This window comes from Anthonomus grandis, chromosome 3 (assembly GCF_022605725.1).
Source record: "Anthonomus grandis grandis chromosome 3, icAntGran1.3, whole genome shotgun sequence".
NCBI classification, from domain to species: Eukaryota; Metazoa; Arthropoda; class Insecta; order Coleoptera; family Curculionidae; genus Anthonomus; species Anthonomus grandis.
The window spans coordinates 2,879,212-2,897,602 of NC_065548.1; the positions used below are offsets into that span (position 1 = coordinate 2,879,212).

The 18,391-nt window shown below is 33.5% G+C and overlaps 1 protein-coding gene across 2 annotated transcripts; it reads left to right on the forward strand.

Moving 5' to 3' along the window:
• The first annotated feature begins 220 nt into the window (after positions 1-220).
• LOC126734007 (angiogenic factor with G patch and FHA domains 1) lies at positions 221-15,725 on the forward strand. Of its 2 annotated transcripts, XM_050437517.1 has the most exons (8): positions 225-719; positions 2,606-2,830; positions 7,310-7,471; positions 7,649-7,757; positions 7,820-8,227; positions 12,349-12,565; positions 12,623-12,722; positions 15,425-15,725. In XM_050437517.1, the coding sequence occupies exons 1-8, from the start codon at positions 459-461 to the stop codon at positions 15,599-15,601; spliced, it is 1,659 nt and encodes a 552-aa protein (XP_050293474.1). In that variant the 5' UTR covers positions 225-458; the 3' UTR covers positions 15,602-15,725. The 2 variants fall into 2 exon arrangements, with proteins under 2 accessions (XP_050293475.1, XP_050293474.1); XM_050437518.1 differs by lacking the exon at positions 2,606-2,830 and having other exon boundaries at positions 221-719.
• The last annotated feature ends 2,666 nt before the right edge of the window (positions 15,726-18,391 follow it).

The window sequence follows — 18,391 nt, forward strand, 5'->3', positions numbered from 1 at the left end:
TTTAATTTTTATTTTGGGCATAATTTGCTTTCATTTCACCCCTTTTAGTATATTAAACTATTAGGGATACATTTTCAGTGATTCTTTGGTTTTAACGTTTAAATTTTTGAATAATATATCAAAATTGCCACAGTTAGGCAACCAAGTACACTTGATTCTTTTGTTTTAAACATTCAGATTTCAGTGTGGCCAACATCTATCTATTAGGCACCAATTCCTATTCGCAAAACTCCTTAATGCCTTATCACCAAATTTCTAAATTAATTTCGTATCGTATGCACGAATAATAAAAAAAATAAATAAATTCTATGCTTGTACTACTGTTTCAAAATAATTTATGCCCCAGCACTAGTGACATATGTCATCTGTCACCGGCATTGACAGCTGTCACACAAGCACTGTCATAATTTTTCCATAAACAACATTTTTTTTTCAGTATTAATTTTATTTTACTCATAATGGAAAATCCAGAGGAATCCCAAAATAATAACAATATTAAAAAGTCAACTTGGGGCTCCTTTGATGACTCAAGTTTATCGGACAGTAAGCGCTCGGAGGAGCCTCACTACCAGGGTGCCCTAGAATTAGATGAAACTTTAAAGAATAAACTCATTGATATGCCAGAAGTGTTGGAGTTTGTGGAGAAGTTACAGAGGATTATTAAAAAACAAGTTAAAAAAATTATTAAGTGGAAAATGAAGGTGAAAGAACTGTCTGAAGTAAGTATTTGGTATTTTGGAGCAGTGAGATTATTTTATCAATTGTTCCCAATTTAGTCGGTTTAGTTATGTGTAGTAGTAGTATCACAATCTGCATAGTTTCCCTAAAAACCAATCTCCATTTACAATAATTTGCAGCCTACAGTACTTTACAATAGTACTGCAAATTCAATGACTAGTTTATTGGTAGTAATGACTAATGAACCATCCTAGTGTTGATATCTGGGAGTTCTTTGTTCAAATTGCTTTTAAAGATATTTGTATTATTTGCTGATACAGCTTTTTTTATTTTAATGGATTTGTGATCATAATTATTTGATGTGCAAATACTACTAAAAGTGTCATATATATACATGCTAATGCTACCATAGCTTTTATTTAACCTTAGAACAGACAACAAAAGGTTTTTCAATGTTCAAACTATTTAACTTAAGATAGTAGGTATATAAAAACACAAGCATTCACAACAAAAAAATTGTCAAATTTTATTTGAAATAAAGAGATTCTTAAAAAAATTTCAAAGTAGACAGACATAATATTAAATTAAAAAACTCTAACTTAAGAACTAATATCAACTCAGTTATTAAGTGAAAGTTGATGACAAAAGTGGGTGCCTCTCATTCAATTAAGGATCTTAATGAAGTGATTATTATCTTGTACACAACTTATATCAACCTTGGTTCATTTAAAAATATAATGCATAGTTTTGCTGATAAACCTTTACTTGGCGCACTCATATACATAGTAACAATACATCTATTTATATTAGATATTTTTCGTAACTAATTATGTTGACAAATTAAATTAGCCTCCTCGCCTAATGCTTTCTAGATGTACACAATCTGATTAGATAGAAATTTTTCTTTGTAGCATCCTCTTAATTTTTCATTGTTATCCTGGAAAATGTCAATGTTGCAGGTGTATACATGAGTTATGAGGATTTTAAAGACTTCTATAAGATCACTTCAACACAGCCTATATTTAAATGTGACAAATCAAAAATTTTAACCTACAATTGGACAGAATTTTACATTGCACTCTTTCTAATCCTTTAATATCTTCCACAAAGTAGGGATTCCACATTGAGTGAGCAAACTCCAATTTGGGAAACATATGAGGTGCACGATCTCCTCTTAATTTCTACAGAGTGATCTTTAAAAGACCTTGTTAAGAATTTTGTTGATGTTGGTTTCAGATTACTAGATTCTAACACAGTCAGCTTGTTCTGATGGTTGACGTGTCCAACTGGGGTTTCATTTATATTATATAGATTGGCGGAGTTGTTATTGACTATTCTGAGGGTGGTACATTAAGCTTCATTCCTGAAACTGCTGACCATTTGTTGAATTGGAACCTTATCAAAGGCTTTCTTAAAGTCCAGGAAGATGGTATGGTGAAACAATAGTATTTTCTATTAAAAAGGGCATAAGCTCTCTCACAATTACATACATTTATCCTGATAACAAGTAGGATTAATTGGCCTACCTTTTCAATCTGACTTTTTTGTAAATGGGGGCTATGGTGTCCTGTTTTTATATTATTGCAATGGTTCCAGTCTACAAGCAATTGGCAAAGAACTCTTTATATGGCATAATACCAGACCCTGCAATAGAATTTTTTTTAGCTGAAAATTGCTCCTGCACAGCTTCTTGAGTGAAATTTAAGCTTTTAAGTGGTTTCTGGTAAAGTTGAGAACTCATTAAAAACATCTTCTGATAATTCAAATATTATATTACTTTTTGATTATATAAGGTCTTTGTATGCATGTCCAGAGGCCCTAAACATCACTATGACACTTTCTAAAGTCATCTTACAAAATTTTTGCTAACTGTAAAGTGTGTGGTAAAGTATAGCGTGTGGTTGCAAGCTTGACTTGTTCATTTTAGAAGAAACATCACACAAGCCACACATCAACCCAAACAACCCCTGAGGATCTTAAGCACCCAAATAAACCTGATAATGAAATTATTGACTTAACTAATGCAGAAGAAAAATCCCTCACGGAGAGCATAAAGGAGGCAGCAGAACAGGCAGTCCATTCCTCTGGGTTTGTTTATGAAGAAACTTCAGGGTTGTATTATGATTATAACAGTGGTTACTATTATAATGCAGTGAGTATAACATTTTAATCATGTAAAATGCTTATTATTTTTTAATAATTTTTGTACTCTTTGGCATTTATTTATTTATTTATTTATGGACTTGCCATTTTACAATAAATAGAATTAATTACTAAATACAGTATAGATATACATTGCTATACAAAAAAAAATGAAAGTATATATCACAATATATGCCTTAAAGATCCTCTAAATTTTGCCTCTGAAGTTCCAAAAAAATCTACAGATTGTTGCATAGAGTTTGCATTATTTAACATTCTTGGAATAGGGTTATTTTTGCCATAATTTGTAGAATGGTAAGGAACATAAAAAACATTAGTATGCCGATTCCTTCTTATAGGTACATTCAGACATACTAGATTTAAAAGATCTGGACAATCAATTACACCATTAATAATCTTGTGAAGTAAACAAATTTCAAGATTTAGTCTCCTCCCTTCCAAAGATCAATATTAAGTAGCGATCTTAATTCACTATAAGAATAATCATCTCTGATATAACCACACCTGTAACCAATATAACGAAGAAACTTATTCTGCACTCGCTCAATTGCAGTTACATGTGTTACATAACAAGCGAGCAATATAGTTTCTTTATCGTAAAAATTGAAAAGTCCTTACTAGACCTTATGATGAAACCTAACATTCTATGAGCCCAAGAGATAATACCCGATATATGAATATCAAATGATAATTTGCTGTCCAATACAACACCAAGATCCTTCATTTTATCGGTAACCTTTAAGTTAGTATGGTTGATGGAATAATTGTAAGAAATAGGACTTTTTACTCTTGAAAATGATATTTGATAGCATTTTTTTACGTTAAGGTCCATATGATTTGCTTGACACCAGCCATAAAAATTATCAATGTCTTCCTGAAGAAGCTTAACATCAGTCATTGTTCTAATAGGCCGAAATATCTTTACATCATCTGCAAACATTAGTACCGAGCTATTTTTTATATTTTGAGGTAAATCTAATAGGAACAAATTGAACAGAAGGGGACCGCTGTGTGACCCTTGAGGTACCCCTGATGAAACAATTATAGGTCTAGACACCGAACTACCATATTTGACTCTCTGCATTCTATCAGTTAGAAAAATTCCCAAGGCCCTTAACTTTGCAACCAAGAAATTATGGTCCACTCTATCAAAGGCCTTGGAAAAGTCATTATAAACAGAGTCGACTTGACACCCTTGCTCCATATTGCTTAAAATAAAATTTATGTACATTAAAAGATTTGTATTGGTAGATCTATTTTTTATGAAACCATGTTGCTCACTATTAAGTATACCGCGACAATCACTGTACAGTTTTTTAGCAACAAGGGAGTCAAACAGTTTAGGTATTTCACTCTAAATGCAGACTCCCCTATAATTATCAACAGCCGATCTATTCCCTGATTTAAATATGGGTTTTATATTGCTCACCTTCCAGAAATCTGGAAAAATTCCTGATTCCATTGATTTGTTAAAAATCATTGCTAGAGGAATAGCCAAAGTGTATACACATTTCTTTAAAAAGTAACATGGTATTCCATCTGGCCCAATACTTAGTTTAAATGGCATTGAATTTATTCCATATCGTCGGTCCCAAGGCAAAACCATGAATGTGCAAAATTGGTAATTTTTACCTATCTACATTTTCAAGCACCTCTAAACCAGTTCTTGACAATGCCAAACCATCGATTCTGCAAGCATCATGGTTTTGCTGGGGGTAGCTGTACTGCCTTTGACGTATCTTAGTTTGTATTCGACTGTCGCAACACGCGTATCGTGAATGTGACACTTTCGTGGTTTTGGCCTTGCATTAAAAGTTTGAAGTCAGTGAATGTGGTACATTCGTTGTTTTGACATTGTAAGTGTATGGTATACTTTGTAACATTCGTGTATAGATTTTGAGTAGTTAAAAATCAATTATAAAATGATAAACGTGACATCTAGAACACAAAAAATAATGGATAGTGTTAGGTCTAAACATGAAAGAGATAAGCAAGGTATGGACCAAAATGGAACTAAGGTATAACGTGGGTTTTTTCAAGCCAAAGAAGGACCAGTGCAAGATATGTTTGGCACAGAAAAATATGACTGGAGAAGAAAAAGAAGCGCAAGAACAAACGTTCCAGCAACACTTGAGAAGAAAGGAATTGGCACGCAAGGCTCGCAGTGCTGATAAACTGGAAGCAATAAACAATTCTACTATATTAGCATTCAATTTTGACCTTGAAGCTGTACTCACAACTCCAAAAGGATCTGCAGGACAGATATTTTACTTGCGCAAGTTAGCTGTTTATAACTTGACAGTTTATAATATTGGAAATCAAGATGGCATTTGCTATCTATGGGATGAAACCCAGGGTAAAAGGGGTTCAAATGAAATCGCTTCTTGTATCTATGAATACGTATTATCTAATCTAGAAGTAACAGAAGTTAGAATGATGTCAGATGGCTGTGGTGGCCAGCAAAAGAATTCAAATTTTGCTGCTATGTGTATGCAGCTCATTTCTGTTCATCCTAGCTTGAAAATCATAGATCATAAATTTTTCGAAAGCGGACACACTGAAATGGAATGGGATTCTATACATTCCAAAATTGAGCAGAAAGCTAAGCATGTTCCTGTATACATTCCTGAAGGTTGGACGCAAGTAATACGAGATGCTCGTATGAAACCACGCCCATTTGAAGTGAGGAGCAGAAGCTTTGATGATGTTTATGATTTTAAAGAATTTGCAGCGCAAAAATTTGAGATGAACGAAATACCATGGCGTGAGGTTTGCTGGATTCGTTATCTTAAATCGGACATGACGAAGGAGTTTTACAAAATGGATTTTGAACAAGAATTTCATGACATAAACTGCATGAAAAAATTTGAGGTCGACCAAAAACAGCGGAGTTAAAAAAATCATATGAATGTGAGTTACCCATTGCGAAGCCAAAATATCAGGATTTACAAAAAATGTGTTCTGATTTAACAATCCCAAAAGTTTATCACAGTTTTTACAAGTCGCTAAAAATTAATAATAATATTAGGGATAGATTACCAGAACCAGATGACAGTAAGAATACTAACTCAGATGAAAATTAAACCATTTCACTTTATACTCAAGCTCATTTAAGCATATGAATTTAGTTCCTTTTGTATTTTCAGTATTTTTTGAGAAAACCTTTTTCGTTTTTATAGTTTGTTTTGCCAATGATTTAGAAGTTTAAGTAGTTTTGTTTTCTTAGATTTATAGATCCCAAGTTAATCCTAGTTTCCCAATGAAAATACACATGTTTATTGATAATTCAAATCAATAAAAATATTGAAAATCATTGTCTTTAGGTTTTCTTATTGTACTGTAAGTGATTTGAAAGAAAATTTTCCAATGCCAAATCCACGAATGTGACGTTTTGGAACGTGGGGGCAAATAAACAGAAAAAATAATAAGCAAGTCATAAACTGTCAAAGTAGATCCTATGTCTCCCAAGAAATGAAATTATTCGGACAAAAATCTGAATTTTCATAGAGTATCAAAACCTTCAAACCCAAATATCTTCAAATCACGATTTTTCACATTCGTGGTTTTGGCATTGGGCCGACGATATATCAATTAAACTAAAATGATAATAATCTACATTTATACAATTTTGAAAAACATAATTATTGGAATGATCTTTTACCGGCATTTTATATACACTAGAAAAAAAGTCAGAAAATAGATTTACAAGTTCCTGATTATTATGACTATTAATGCCATTAAATTCAACTGTTTGAGGCAACATAAAATGCTTTCTTTTTTCATTAATGAATGACCAAAAAGATTGAGGATTATCATTAATATTGTGCTCTATATTATTTACAAAAGCATCATAGCAATTTTTTGTAAGTTCTTTGCACTTTCATCTAAGTGTTACAAATGTTTCATAATCATAAATTTTACCTGACTCCATGTACAATTTATGGGTTTTCTTTTTTCTATGGCCATCCTACGTAGTTTAGCGCTAAACCACTTTGGAAAGGATGAGGTTTTAAATTTTTTAAAAGGTACAAAATGCTGAATATCCTGAAATAAAATGTCGTAAAATAATGATACATAATCATTTACATTTAAGTTTGCAAAATAAGTTTGCCAATCAATCCCTGCAAAAAAATCATTTAATGGAAAATAGTTACAATTATTATAGTCATAAAAATACTCTTCATAGTTACTGGATATATTATCACAATTAATAGGAACTCCAAAAGTTATGGCAGTATGATGAATACTATTTGGCAGTAATGTGTCAGTAGCTTCTGACACATCTATATCTTTTATATCCGAAAAAACTAAATCTAAAAGAGTATATATATATATATATATTTTGCAGTTCATGTTCAAAGTTTATGTGAGTCTATTAAAAACTTCATTGCAAATTGTTAACTGTATTTATTATTCTCTACAACACACTGTATGAAATAAAATTCACATAAATATTTGTTTCTATAAGGAATATGGGCTTTACTATGACGGAAGTAGTGGCACATACCTAACATACAACCAAGAGACTCAGACTTACGACTTCCATTCACAAGTGTCAACCGATTTGGCTCCAGACGTACCGGCACGACGCAAGTCTAAAAGAAAAAACGTGAAAACAAAGAAAACAAAAGTAAGGTCTCTTTTATATGTTAATTCTTTTTTCGGTACAATATCTCTTATTGCAGGTAAACAGCTTCTACACTATGGAGACTCTAACAAGTTCTTTCGATAATTTGAACATTTCTAAACTACGCAGCTACGCGTCTGGTACGTATCAAAACCAGTAAAAGATTTCTGTTATTTGCAGGGGGCGAAACGTAGAAAAACCTCCAAAGACGAAGAACAGGAGGACGGCGAGTGCTCGGATAGTTCTTTGGGCAGTAGCGGCGGGGACAGTCTCCGGTCAGAATCGAGCGGTACTTTACCATTAACCTAATAATCCACCCTCACAGGTTTAAATGAAACTTTCACTTTGCAGAATTGAGTAAACAGTGGCCCCCTTGTATGCGGCTCATAGTGGAAACCACCGAAATACCGAAAATCAAAACCGGATCGTTGTTTATCATCACTTGCGACGGCGGTAGTTTGGGACGCGAGGGCAGTCAGCATTCGGTGTGTTTACCGGATTTGAACGTCAGCAAGCACCACCTGAAGATCCAGTACGAAAAAGAGACTTTCAAGTATACGATCGTCGATCTGGGGTCGAGAAATGGCACTTTTTTGAACGGCAAGAGGATATCGAGTTCGAAACAGGAGAGTGAACCTATAGAGGTGCCACACGGCAGTAAAATTCAAGTGGGATCGACCGTTTTGATGTGTCACATCCACGAAGGGACTCAGACTTGTGGACATTGCGAGCCCGGATTACTGATCGAGGAGGAAAGAGGTGATTATCATGATCTAGTGAATATTTATTTTTTTAATTTATACATAATTCCAATACAGTGATTGTTACGTATGGGAGGTAAAATTCCCACCGTACAGATATATTAGAAACTGATTCCAATATCGAGCTTTACCAGAAAGCATCTATTTTTTTTCTATACAATAGCAGCTGTATTATCTAGGACACTGGGTGGCAACCTTGAATAAAAAACCGCTTGATACACAAACAAACTAATTATTTAATTTCCAATAAATAAATGTGACAACATTGGATACCAAAATATTTAACAGAATCCACATGCACCCTCTCTCATTCACTCATAAAAACCTTAACTTTATGAAAGCTACAAACTAAAACTAAATAATTACAAAAATGTTGACATTTGCAACGAATTATGTCAAAGCCAAAGTAACCACAGTTGGCACAAAATAGTTATTACATAAAAATGGTTTCAAAACACTTACAGTAGTCCGTAAATTCCAGTATTTATACTCCAAATAGGACACTTTTTGTTTACTTGCACCTTTAACACTTGTTTGTTTGCTTTACTACATCAATCTGTATACTTAGTCACCCAGCACAAAGATTACCAACTTGTAATTCTTCCAGGCTACAAATTTACGGTTTTCGTTAAAACTTGACTGATAACTTGTATAAAAGTTTCCTGGGGCAGAAACTATTAATTTTAAAAACAAAACATCACTGGCACGTGAAAATCGTAAAAGAAACGATTAGGCGGGTCGAGACGTCACCCTCTTGAGCTTTTGTCAGTAACTCGACTACTAGAACACTGATCGGTCAATATTAGATTTTTGCATCGCTCTGCTTGATTCCCGGTAACCTTTTTTTGTACGACGGCAAAACTTAAACGGGGCGGCTTCTTGGACTCCGTGTTATACTTTTTTTTTCACAAATGCAATGTAATGGTGAAGCGATGAATGCCAAGTTAATCAAAAGAAACAGAAGTACTAAAAATAGTGAAAGGTTTATGGCCTTAAGAGGGTCTCCAAAAGTTGTTTGATGCCCGGAGGAACTTCACCCCTCTTACTTGAAACGCCCAGAGAAGGAATCCTTCACAATGCTGCTAGCTCAAGCCGATGTGGGTTCTAGCTTCTTTCTCAACCAAATGAACCAAAATTTCTTAGGTAGTAACTACCCAAGAGTTACCCAAATAAATGTCAAAATCAGTATGGCGCCACCAAGTTTTGGATTTTATATAATCCCAAAGGACGCCCAATATTTATCAAAAGTTATTTAGGCAAGTTCAAAACGAAACTTAGAAAACAAAATCAAAGTCAAGTCAGTATACACTATTGTTTCCAAATTACCTATGATATTCCAACCTACTCAACTCAAGTGAAAAACAAAATAACAACAGAAAATAACAATTTATTTAAGTCTTGATTATCACAGAGAATTATGTTATGTTATTTATCGTTAAGAGGAATAATTATTTAAGTTGGTAATAAGGAACCACAACATCACACAAAAAATACACAATCAAAGTGTGGTTGTCAAAATAAAATAAATTATGTTACACCCAAACCTTTTGGGGAATGAAGCTTCAATTCGAATTAAACTAAATATTTACATGACCCGGTATATCCCGCCACGGACATTGACCTAAGCAAAAAAAAACTGACAACTGTTGAAGCTTCCCCACTTAAAATTACCCTTTTATTAGTTTACTCTAATATTTACTAGCTAATCTGAGAAAATTTGACATCTTAGGAGTAGTTTGAAAATAAATAATATAACCCAAGTATATACTCTCGTAGTACTACGAAGCCGGCTGCGTCTTACCTCACAGGAGTCACTTGTCACATATATATGTACTCTTATCAGTAATATTCAATAATAAAATAGCATCGATTAAATAATGTCAATAAAATTTTAAATAAACTTATGTATGTATCTCAACTCAAAAGATAAAAGTTGTGATAATAAAAATAAAATAAGTGAATAAAAAAAATGTTATGTTGTGTCACTTAGCTCCACACACAGCAGACTACTTCAGATTCGAGACTCTCCCAGACATCCAATTCCCAGTCAAAGAAAAACTGCAGGCTTCCAAGCTTCACCTCTTCCACTTCACAATACGCCAAGCTCAGGTAGTGGTCTAGGTTAGACGTTAGCTCACAGTTGCTTAAAATCTCCTTCTAGATTAGAGCCAGTAGAGTACATAACCCCAAAACGAAAGCACCATGTGGCATGAAGAAATCAGGTCCGTACAAAAAAAATCCGTCCAAAATCCATGTTATGTAGCTTTGCTAATTAAATTGTCCCCTGCCAATGCCAATCAGAACCGCTATTTTGCCGATGTTCGAGGGCACGTGAAAAATTATTAGGTTTTAAATCGCCATAAAGGCCAGTAAATTCAACAAAACAACAAATTATAGCATTACGCCCAAAAAGTTGATTTACTATCACCACATTTAGTCAATTATATCCCCATATGGGTAAAATTCACACGAATTTCAAAAAGAACTAAAGCACTCTTCACTTCATGACGGCGGTCTGGGAAAAGGAACGACCACAGAGGTCAAACCCGTATTTAAGCAATCACGCACAAAGTGTATTGCCAATCGAAATATATAACAAAATAACTTAACTTTTTTTATAAGTACCATAAAACCTTTTATAAAAAAATAAATAACAAAATTTGTGGCCCAAGGAAGTTGGCAATGAAAATATGTGTCACTATGACACTCAATCTATCAGCTATCTTCCAAGAAAACTAATATTTACATAAGATAAAAAGAGACAAAAATTAGATAGGTCAGTCGGAGTAAAATCAACCAGCATATCTGGTATGATCAAGCCAAAATCAGATATTGTACTATGAACAATACAACATACACAATAATTGTACATGCCCAATTAATCATTATTCGTTATAAAACAATTAAATAAAGTATGGAATAATCAATATGGGATATAATTTAAATTCTAAAATATTTCTTTAGTCCAGAACCGGGTTTTATAAGAGTATAAATAAAATTTCATTAACAACCAGTACAATATGAAGCTGAAATGTACAAAACTAAATGTGTCCCTAAAAAAAAATACTGTAATTTGAAATGGCTAGAGAACAGAACTATGGTTTACTTGGAAGGCTATTATAGAGAGGGAATAACTAGTACCAATCATTAATATTTGTAAAATATCTATTTTGAAAATATAACTATAATCAGTGCTTTTAATAAAGAGTATAAAATGCCAATTTTAATCTGTAACATCCGTTATTTATAGATTTCCTTTTGACTTCGCGCAGCTTTGTCGTGCCGATTAGGCTACGTAAAAAGCAATGTGAGAAAGGAAGATATGCAAACATATTTAAGCTAAATTTAAAATAAATGGTTGCGTTGTTCGCAACAGTGATATTTACTGCCAATAAGGTTATAAACTTCTTCTTGCAACTTTCTGCCGGTATACCCGTAGCCTGACCAATATTCTCCCAGGCAGCTGCTTTCAATTTTTTTAAAGGTAATTAGAGTCCTTCGGATCCCATAACACTGGATAATTTTGGTAAATTCAAATTAAATTCAAACACTTTTCTTCCGTCCACTGCTCTCCCATTGTGTCAATACGTCGACGTACACACTTGAAATACGATCAAACTGACGTCCACGAGCGCAGTGCGATCGTCCTAGAAGAAGTTCGCAGCAGGCTCGCGCTGACGTACTCACTTGATACCGTATCAGATACGTTACGTAATACACCTTTAAGTGAATACCCGCCTTAATAGGCTGAATGCTGATGCGGCCGGACCTCTGTCACCTGCTTGATGCGTATATGGTTCGATTAGATGCTCCAAATTTCGGAAAACAAATATCAATGTGTCCTCCTGGGGCTCGTATACATTTATTGGGTATCAGCCCTTTATTTTTATCTTAATCGGTGCGGCAGGCGGGGCTTTATAATAATAGTAACGATAGCGACTACGTTCTGTGTTAATTTTTTTTTTTTTTAATTTTAATTCAACAATTACATGAAATAATTACGTAATAAATTAATGACAAATAACTGGATAATTTTGGGTAGACAGTGTCTACCTTGTCTACTCGTACGCTTCGCCACTGGTGTTTGAGTTGAATTAATTTCATGTAACAACTTAATAGAGCAACTGTTGCCGAGAACGACCGCGGGCAAACAAAACACCAGCCAGCAGTTCAAAAGCGAGCTCAGAAGATTGAAAAAGCACCACGGCCTCCTCGGATCCGGCTCAGAAGAGTCCGCCAAGGTCGCGGAAGGTTACACGGATCGGGCGCAGAAGAGACGTAACGAGGTCGGCAGTCAGAACCCGTACGAGAAAACTCAGGCGGCGTCTGTAAACGAGTAAGAAGAGAAAACTTCACCTAAATCTGTATGATTTAAATATTCGTTTTATTTTAGATCGATTTCTGCCGAAAATAAAGGGTTTAAGCTCCTATCGAAAATGGGCTGGAAAGAGGGCGACTCTTTGGGCAAAGACAACACCGGCCTGAAGCAACCCGTAAGTTTGAAGGTTTTTTTTATATAGGTATTTGCTAGCAAACACAATAGAAAATGAAGGTCTTATTTCACCAGAAATTCCTTTTATTATGACGACCGGTTTCGCGATTACAATATCATCGCATCATCAGGTCGAGGACTAAAAGTAAAAGACACAATTTACATAGATACTACGCAAAAATTGGTAAAATGCTGAATAAAATCGAATTTTAAAGCGTACTTACATTGTTAAAAACGAGATTTGTCAAAACAAAACAAAACCACATATAGAACGGTACAGTTAAAATTAAGCGAGTAAATCTTATCGTAAGATAACAAATAATACACTTAGGTTCAAAACAATAACATCTAAAAAGCACCGTTACAACACAATAGACAAAACGATCTAAAAACTATGATAACCGCCATTCAAACTAATCTGACCAACAGAGTCATCTATATCTAGTTTTCATAATTAAGAAAGAACGTTACAAAGAAATCTATATTTTATATCCTATGACCGAATGGGTACTAGATAGCGGTACCCACAGTAACTTTAAAATATTTTTTAAAACTGTTAAACAGATGTCTCTACCAGTTTATATTAAGAAAACAACGGGGTTTTTATTAAAATAAATTAACCGGAAAGGGAGGGAAGAGTTATTCAAATAAAATATTAATTAAATTAGTTTCAGGGATGTTAATCTGAATATTAAGAGATTTATCATATTCTTTTTTGAGAGATCTTTTAATCTCGAGTAATTCAAGATTATTTAGATTTATGTTGTCCTGAACTCTATGTAAGTTCTTGTAATTATCTAGTAGATTCGATGGGTGACCGGTCTCCATAGTATGCTTAGCAAATAATGACTCAGGATTGTTTTGTCTAATGCATCGGTCATGTTCGCTAAACCGAGCTTTAAAACTACGCTTCGTTCTACCTACATAAAAATAACCACACTCACAATAAAGCTTATAAATTCCTTTAGAAGATAACGGATCCGTTTTGCCTTTATTATTAATCAATAAGTTACCTAATGAATTGCTCGATTTAAAGGCAACCTTAACATTTAAAGAAGTTAGAACTCGTTGGATTTTATAAGAAACTGCTCCATTGTATGTAAGTGAAATGAACTTATTTACTGGCTGATTACTTAATATTGTTTGATGTGGTATGTAGACATTTTGGAACGCATTACGTAATAGAAATTTATTTTTTATTTTGTCTACTAAATTGGGAGAAAAATTATGAGTTTGGGCAATTTGTTTGATAATATTCAACTCTCTATCCCTGCTTTCAGTTGTTTGAGGAATCTGTAGTGCTCTATTTACATAACTATTTAAAGCTGCTACTTTATGTGAAAAAGGATGGAATGACTCATTGTGTATGATTGTTCCAGTGTGGCTAGGTTTTCTATATATCTCAAAATCATGTTTATTATTTACGTTTTTAATAAGTAAGTCTAAAAAGGTTATGGTTTTATTGATTTCCACTTCTAATGTAAATTTTATTTTTGGATGAATGTTATTAATAAATGATAGAAAATCACTAAGATTTTGTTTATTGCCATTCCATAGTAAAATGCAGTCATCTACATATCTATAATAATACAGTATATTAGATAGGTAGGGGTTGTTATTCAAAATATTATTACTTTCGAAGTGATTCATAAATGTATCAGCTAAGAGGGGGGATAATGGAGATCCCATGGCTAGGCCATCCTCTTATATATAGGTTTCATTATCAAAATTAAAGAAATTTTGTTTTAAGCAAATTTCTAGGATATTTATTATTTCTTGTGTTTCGATATTGGTCAATGTAGAATTAAATAATTTGGTTTTAATAATATCCACTACCTCGAATATAGGAATGTTAGTAAAGAGATTTGTTACATCTAGAGAGATAAAAAAGGCATTTTCAGGGATAATGATATCTTTGATTTTGTCCACAAGTTGAATATTATTTTTTATAGTGTAGGGAAAGTGACAATCTATAGTAGTAATTAAGTGATTATTAAGCCATTTAGCTAATTTATATGTTGGAGAGTTAGTGTATGCTACCACCGGTCTTATGGGCATTGAAGCAGGTATATCTGATTTATGAACTTTAAGAAGGCCATAAAGTTTAGGAACATTTGTGTTGTTAGCTGAAAGAAAATATCTTAATTGAGGATTGATTAAATTTGTACAAAATTTTAAGGTGTCATTCACTTTTTTGATAAATGATGGTAATTTTGCACTCTGTTTTCGAAAATTATTTTCTTGGATAAATTGAGTCACTTTAGTGTCATAGTCATTTTTATTTAAGATAACAACACAGTTTCCTTTGTCAGCTTTTGTCAGGGTTAAGTTTGAATTTTGTAATTTATTTTTTATAGATTTAATTAGTGTAGAATTGAAATCACCTTCAGTTTTATTAGGTGCATTTTTAATTGACTTTAACTCAGTTCTTAAAATGTTACTACACTGGGCTCTAATTTGATTTATATTATCTGCTTCTATATTCTGTAGAACCGTTTCAGTTTCCACTGTTAACATTTCTAAATTTTTTTATTATGGATGACCGGTCTGTATTTCAAACCCCTAGATAAAAGTGCTAATTCTTTATCATTAAAAGTTGTATTAGAAAGGTTAAGGCAAGGTTTATAAAAATACATCCCAGAACATGGACACCATTCTCCAAACTGTTTTTTTTTTATTAATTGAAAAGAAATCGGTTTTTAGATCCCCCTGGTGTCGAACGTGGGAACTTCCGGGATCGGGGCGTCCGTCCCAACTAACGTTTCCGTGCCTGTTGAGGTCATCATGAAAAATTCCATATGGAAAAAGACGCAGGAGCGTTTCGACGTTTTACCCGATAAATCGGACATTTTTCACGATGAAAACGACTCGGACAGTTGAGAAGTCATTTATTAGAAGTTTAAGTGTCAAATTTTGTTGTTTTTCCGGTACATTTCTTGCATTTATGTAGCTTAAGTCACTTGTTAAGTTTTATTTAGATTGGTAATTAAATGATTTATCTGTTTGTGTGATTTTTTTTTTTAATTCCATGATATGGCCGCGTACGGTGAATAGATGATTCCAGTTTAAAATTTGCTTAAATATTCATTAAATAATTGTACTAAAAAAGATGCCTAAGCCTCTAGATATAAACAGGTTTATTTTAGTATAATTTTATACAAAATTTGTCCAATTTTAAGAAAAATTACTAAACACATTATCCGTGGCCAGAATCCTCGCATCCTTAAGACATTTTTCAAAACTACTTCATTAAATTATAGAATTATTGATTCTAGAAAGGTGTTTGGTGGTACGTCAACTTAGATAAGAAATTTAAAGCCTTTTTGATCTTTTAAAGGCACTCGAAGCAGTTTTTCTTTTTTTAGGAAAGTATAATCAATCTTAACTTCTTGCAAACATGTACGAGTACAATCTTTCACATAGATTAGACAAATTTTGTACAAAATTGAACTGAAATCAACTTGTACGTGTTAAGGTGCCAAGCTACATGTATGAAGCTTACCATAGATTAATTCTTCTTCATCAAGCTTATATGGGCTATGTTACGGAATCGTATGTCGGCCATATTGCTTGGCAAAAATGACGTTGTTGACATTGACTGATGGAGTATCATTTGACACTAAGTTTAGCGTTTAGAATGCAAAACTACCGGTTTTATAAAGGGTGCACGGACTGTGTGAAGCATCAAATTATATCGTTATTTGTAATTATGTGTTATTTTTTTTTACTTTTGCGGAAAAACTAACTTTCATTCCAGTTTGTTTAATTCAGTGTTTTGTCATTTGTGCTGTAATTAGTTTTCATTTGGGTATGCTGACACCTAGGATACAGGAAATATCTAAATGAGCAGTTAATTATATTGTAAAAGAACTGAGATATCACTAGATATTGGACTCCAAAAAAGCAGTGAAGCTCAATATGGAGCAGAATTCATATTGTTTCTGTATAGACTTTTTGATGGTCTCAATGTCAAAACATACTCAAAATGTGACGCCAAACACTGAGAGAAGAGCAATTTCAGCAGTTTCAGTGAGCAATTTGGTTCCTATACAAATCTTGAAATTTTCAAAGGCAAATAGAAAAACAGGAAAACATCTTGTCGAACTTGCATTATCTTATTTATTTAATGTAACACGACGTTTCGGTTGGTAAGTATCTCCAACCGTTATCAAGTGTAAAGTGACCTTGTAAATTGACTGAACTTGATAACGGTTGGAGATTACTTACCAATCGAAACGTCATGTTACATTAAATAAATAAGACAATGCAAGTTCGACAAGATGTTTTCACTGTACCATTGTCTACCACCTTCAAAAACAGAAAAACAGGGTTACTCCTGTAAATTTTACATTTAACCTTTTTACTTATTGCCTCTTTCATTACTAATTTATTGATAGCTATTCAATATATTTAATATTTACTAAGGAACACTACTTGTGAATTGAGTAAGGAGTAATTTCTTGGTATATATACTCGCCGGCACAAAATTCCGCCACCCTGAAATATTGGCCAAGTTTGATGTTTTATAAATTTTTTATTTTTTATCAGATTCTTACGATTTTGCCATCAGTTTTTAGATACATTTGTTGTGATTTTTTAAAATCATTTTGTAAAGTAGCATTTTTCGATTAGGCTATATTATACAGGAGTAAAACAAACTGTTGTTTTTTCTCGTAATTCTAAAAGACCCTGTAGGAAAATTAAGGTGGATAATTCTGTTTACATACTGTTGCTTGTAATCTTTGATGTATTCTAAACATTTCGATTTTTGATTCATTCCATTATCTCATTTCTGCTGCGAGCTGCAAATTTTTCATTATTTTAAGTATTTGACTATTTTGTTGAGTGACTATGGAATGGCTAACAATAAATGAAAAAGTTGAAATGGTCCTTATCTATGGTGAATCTGAACGGAATATTAATAGAGCCATTGAACTGTATACCATGCGACATCCTTAACGGCGACTTCCATCACGAGCATCATTTTATCGTGTAGTGAACCACTTTATAGAAGAAGGAAGTCTGAGAACGATAAATCGACCACGAAAGAGAAGCATTACCAGTCAAAATAATGAAATTGCCGTCTTAGTTGCAGTTGCCCATAATCCTGGAGTCAGCTCACGATCAATTTCTTCTGCTTCTGGAATTTGCAAAACAAGTGTCCTGAGAATTTTGAAACGCCACAAGTTTCATCCGTATCACTTGTTACATCAAGAGCTTCACGGCAATGATTTCCAAAATCGAGTGTCGTTTTGTGAATGGGTCCAAAATCAGTTGCATGAAAATAACAATTTCTTTCTGCGCGTCTTATTCACCGCTGAAGCTTCATTTACAAACTATGGTGTAGTTAATCGTCATAACATGCATTATTGGGCAGTTGAAAATCCCAGGTGGTTTCGAGCGATAGAACATCAGCGGCCATGATCTGTGAATGTCTGGTGTGGCATCATCAATGATAAAGTCATAGGACCTTATTTTATTGATGGTGTCCTTACAGGCCAAAAATACCGTAATTTTTTGCTGGGGATTCTACCAGTATTTTTGAAAGATGTGTGTTTTGAAGTGAGACTGAATATGTGGTATCAGCATGATGCAAATCATTCACGCGTTGCGCGCCAAGTGTTGGATCGTGACTTCAATGGACGTTGGATAGGTCGCGGTGGAGCAGTC

Coding starts and splice junctions, on each gene's coding strand:
- LOC126734007 (XM_050437517.1), top strand. CDS start 459: ATGGAAAATCCAGAGGAATCCCAAAATAATAACAATATTAAAAAGTCA. Junction 720..2,605: donor AGGTGAAAGAACTGTCTGAA/GTAAGTATTTGG, acceptor TGTTCATTTTAG/AAGAAACATCACACAAGCCA. Junction 12,566..12,622: donor CAGGCGGCGTCTGTAAACGA/GTAAGAAGAGAA, acceptor GTTTTATTTTAG/ATCGATTTCTGCCGAAAATA.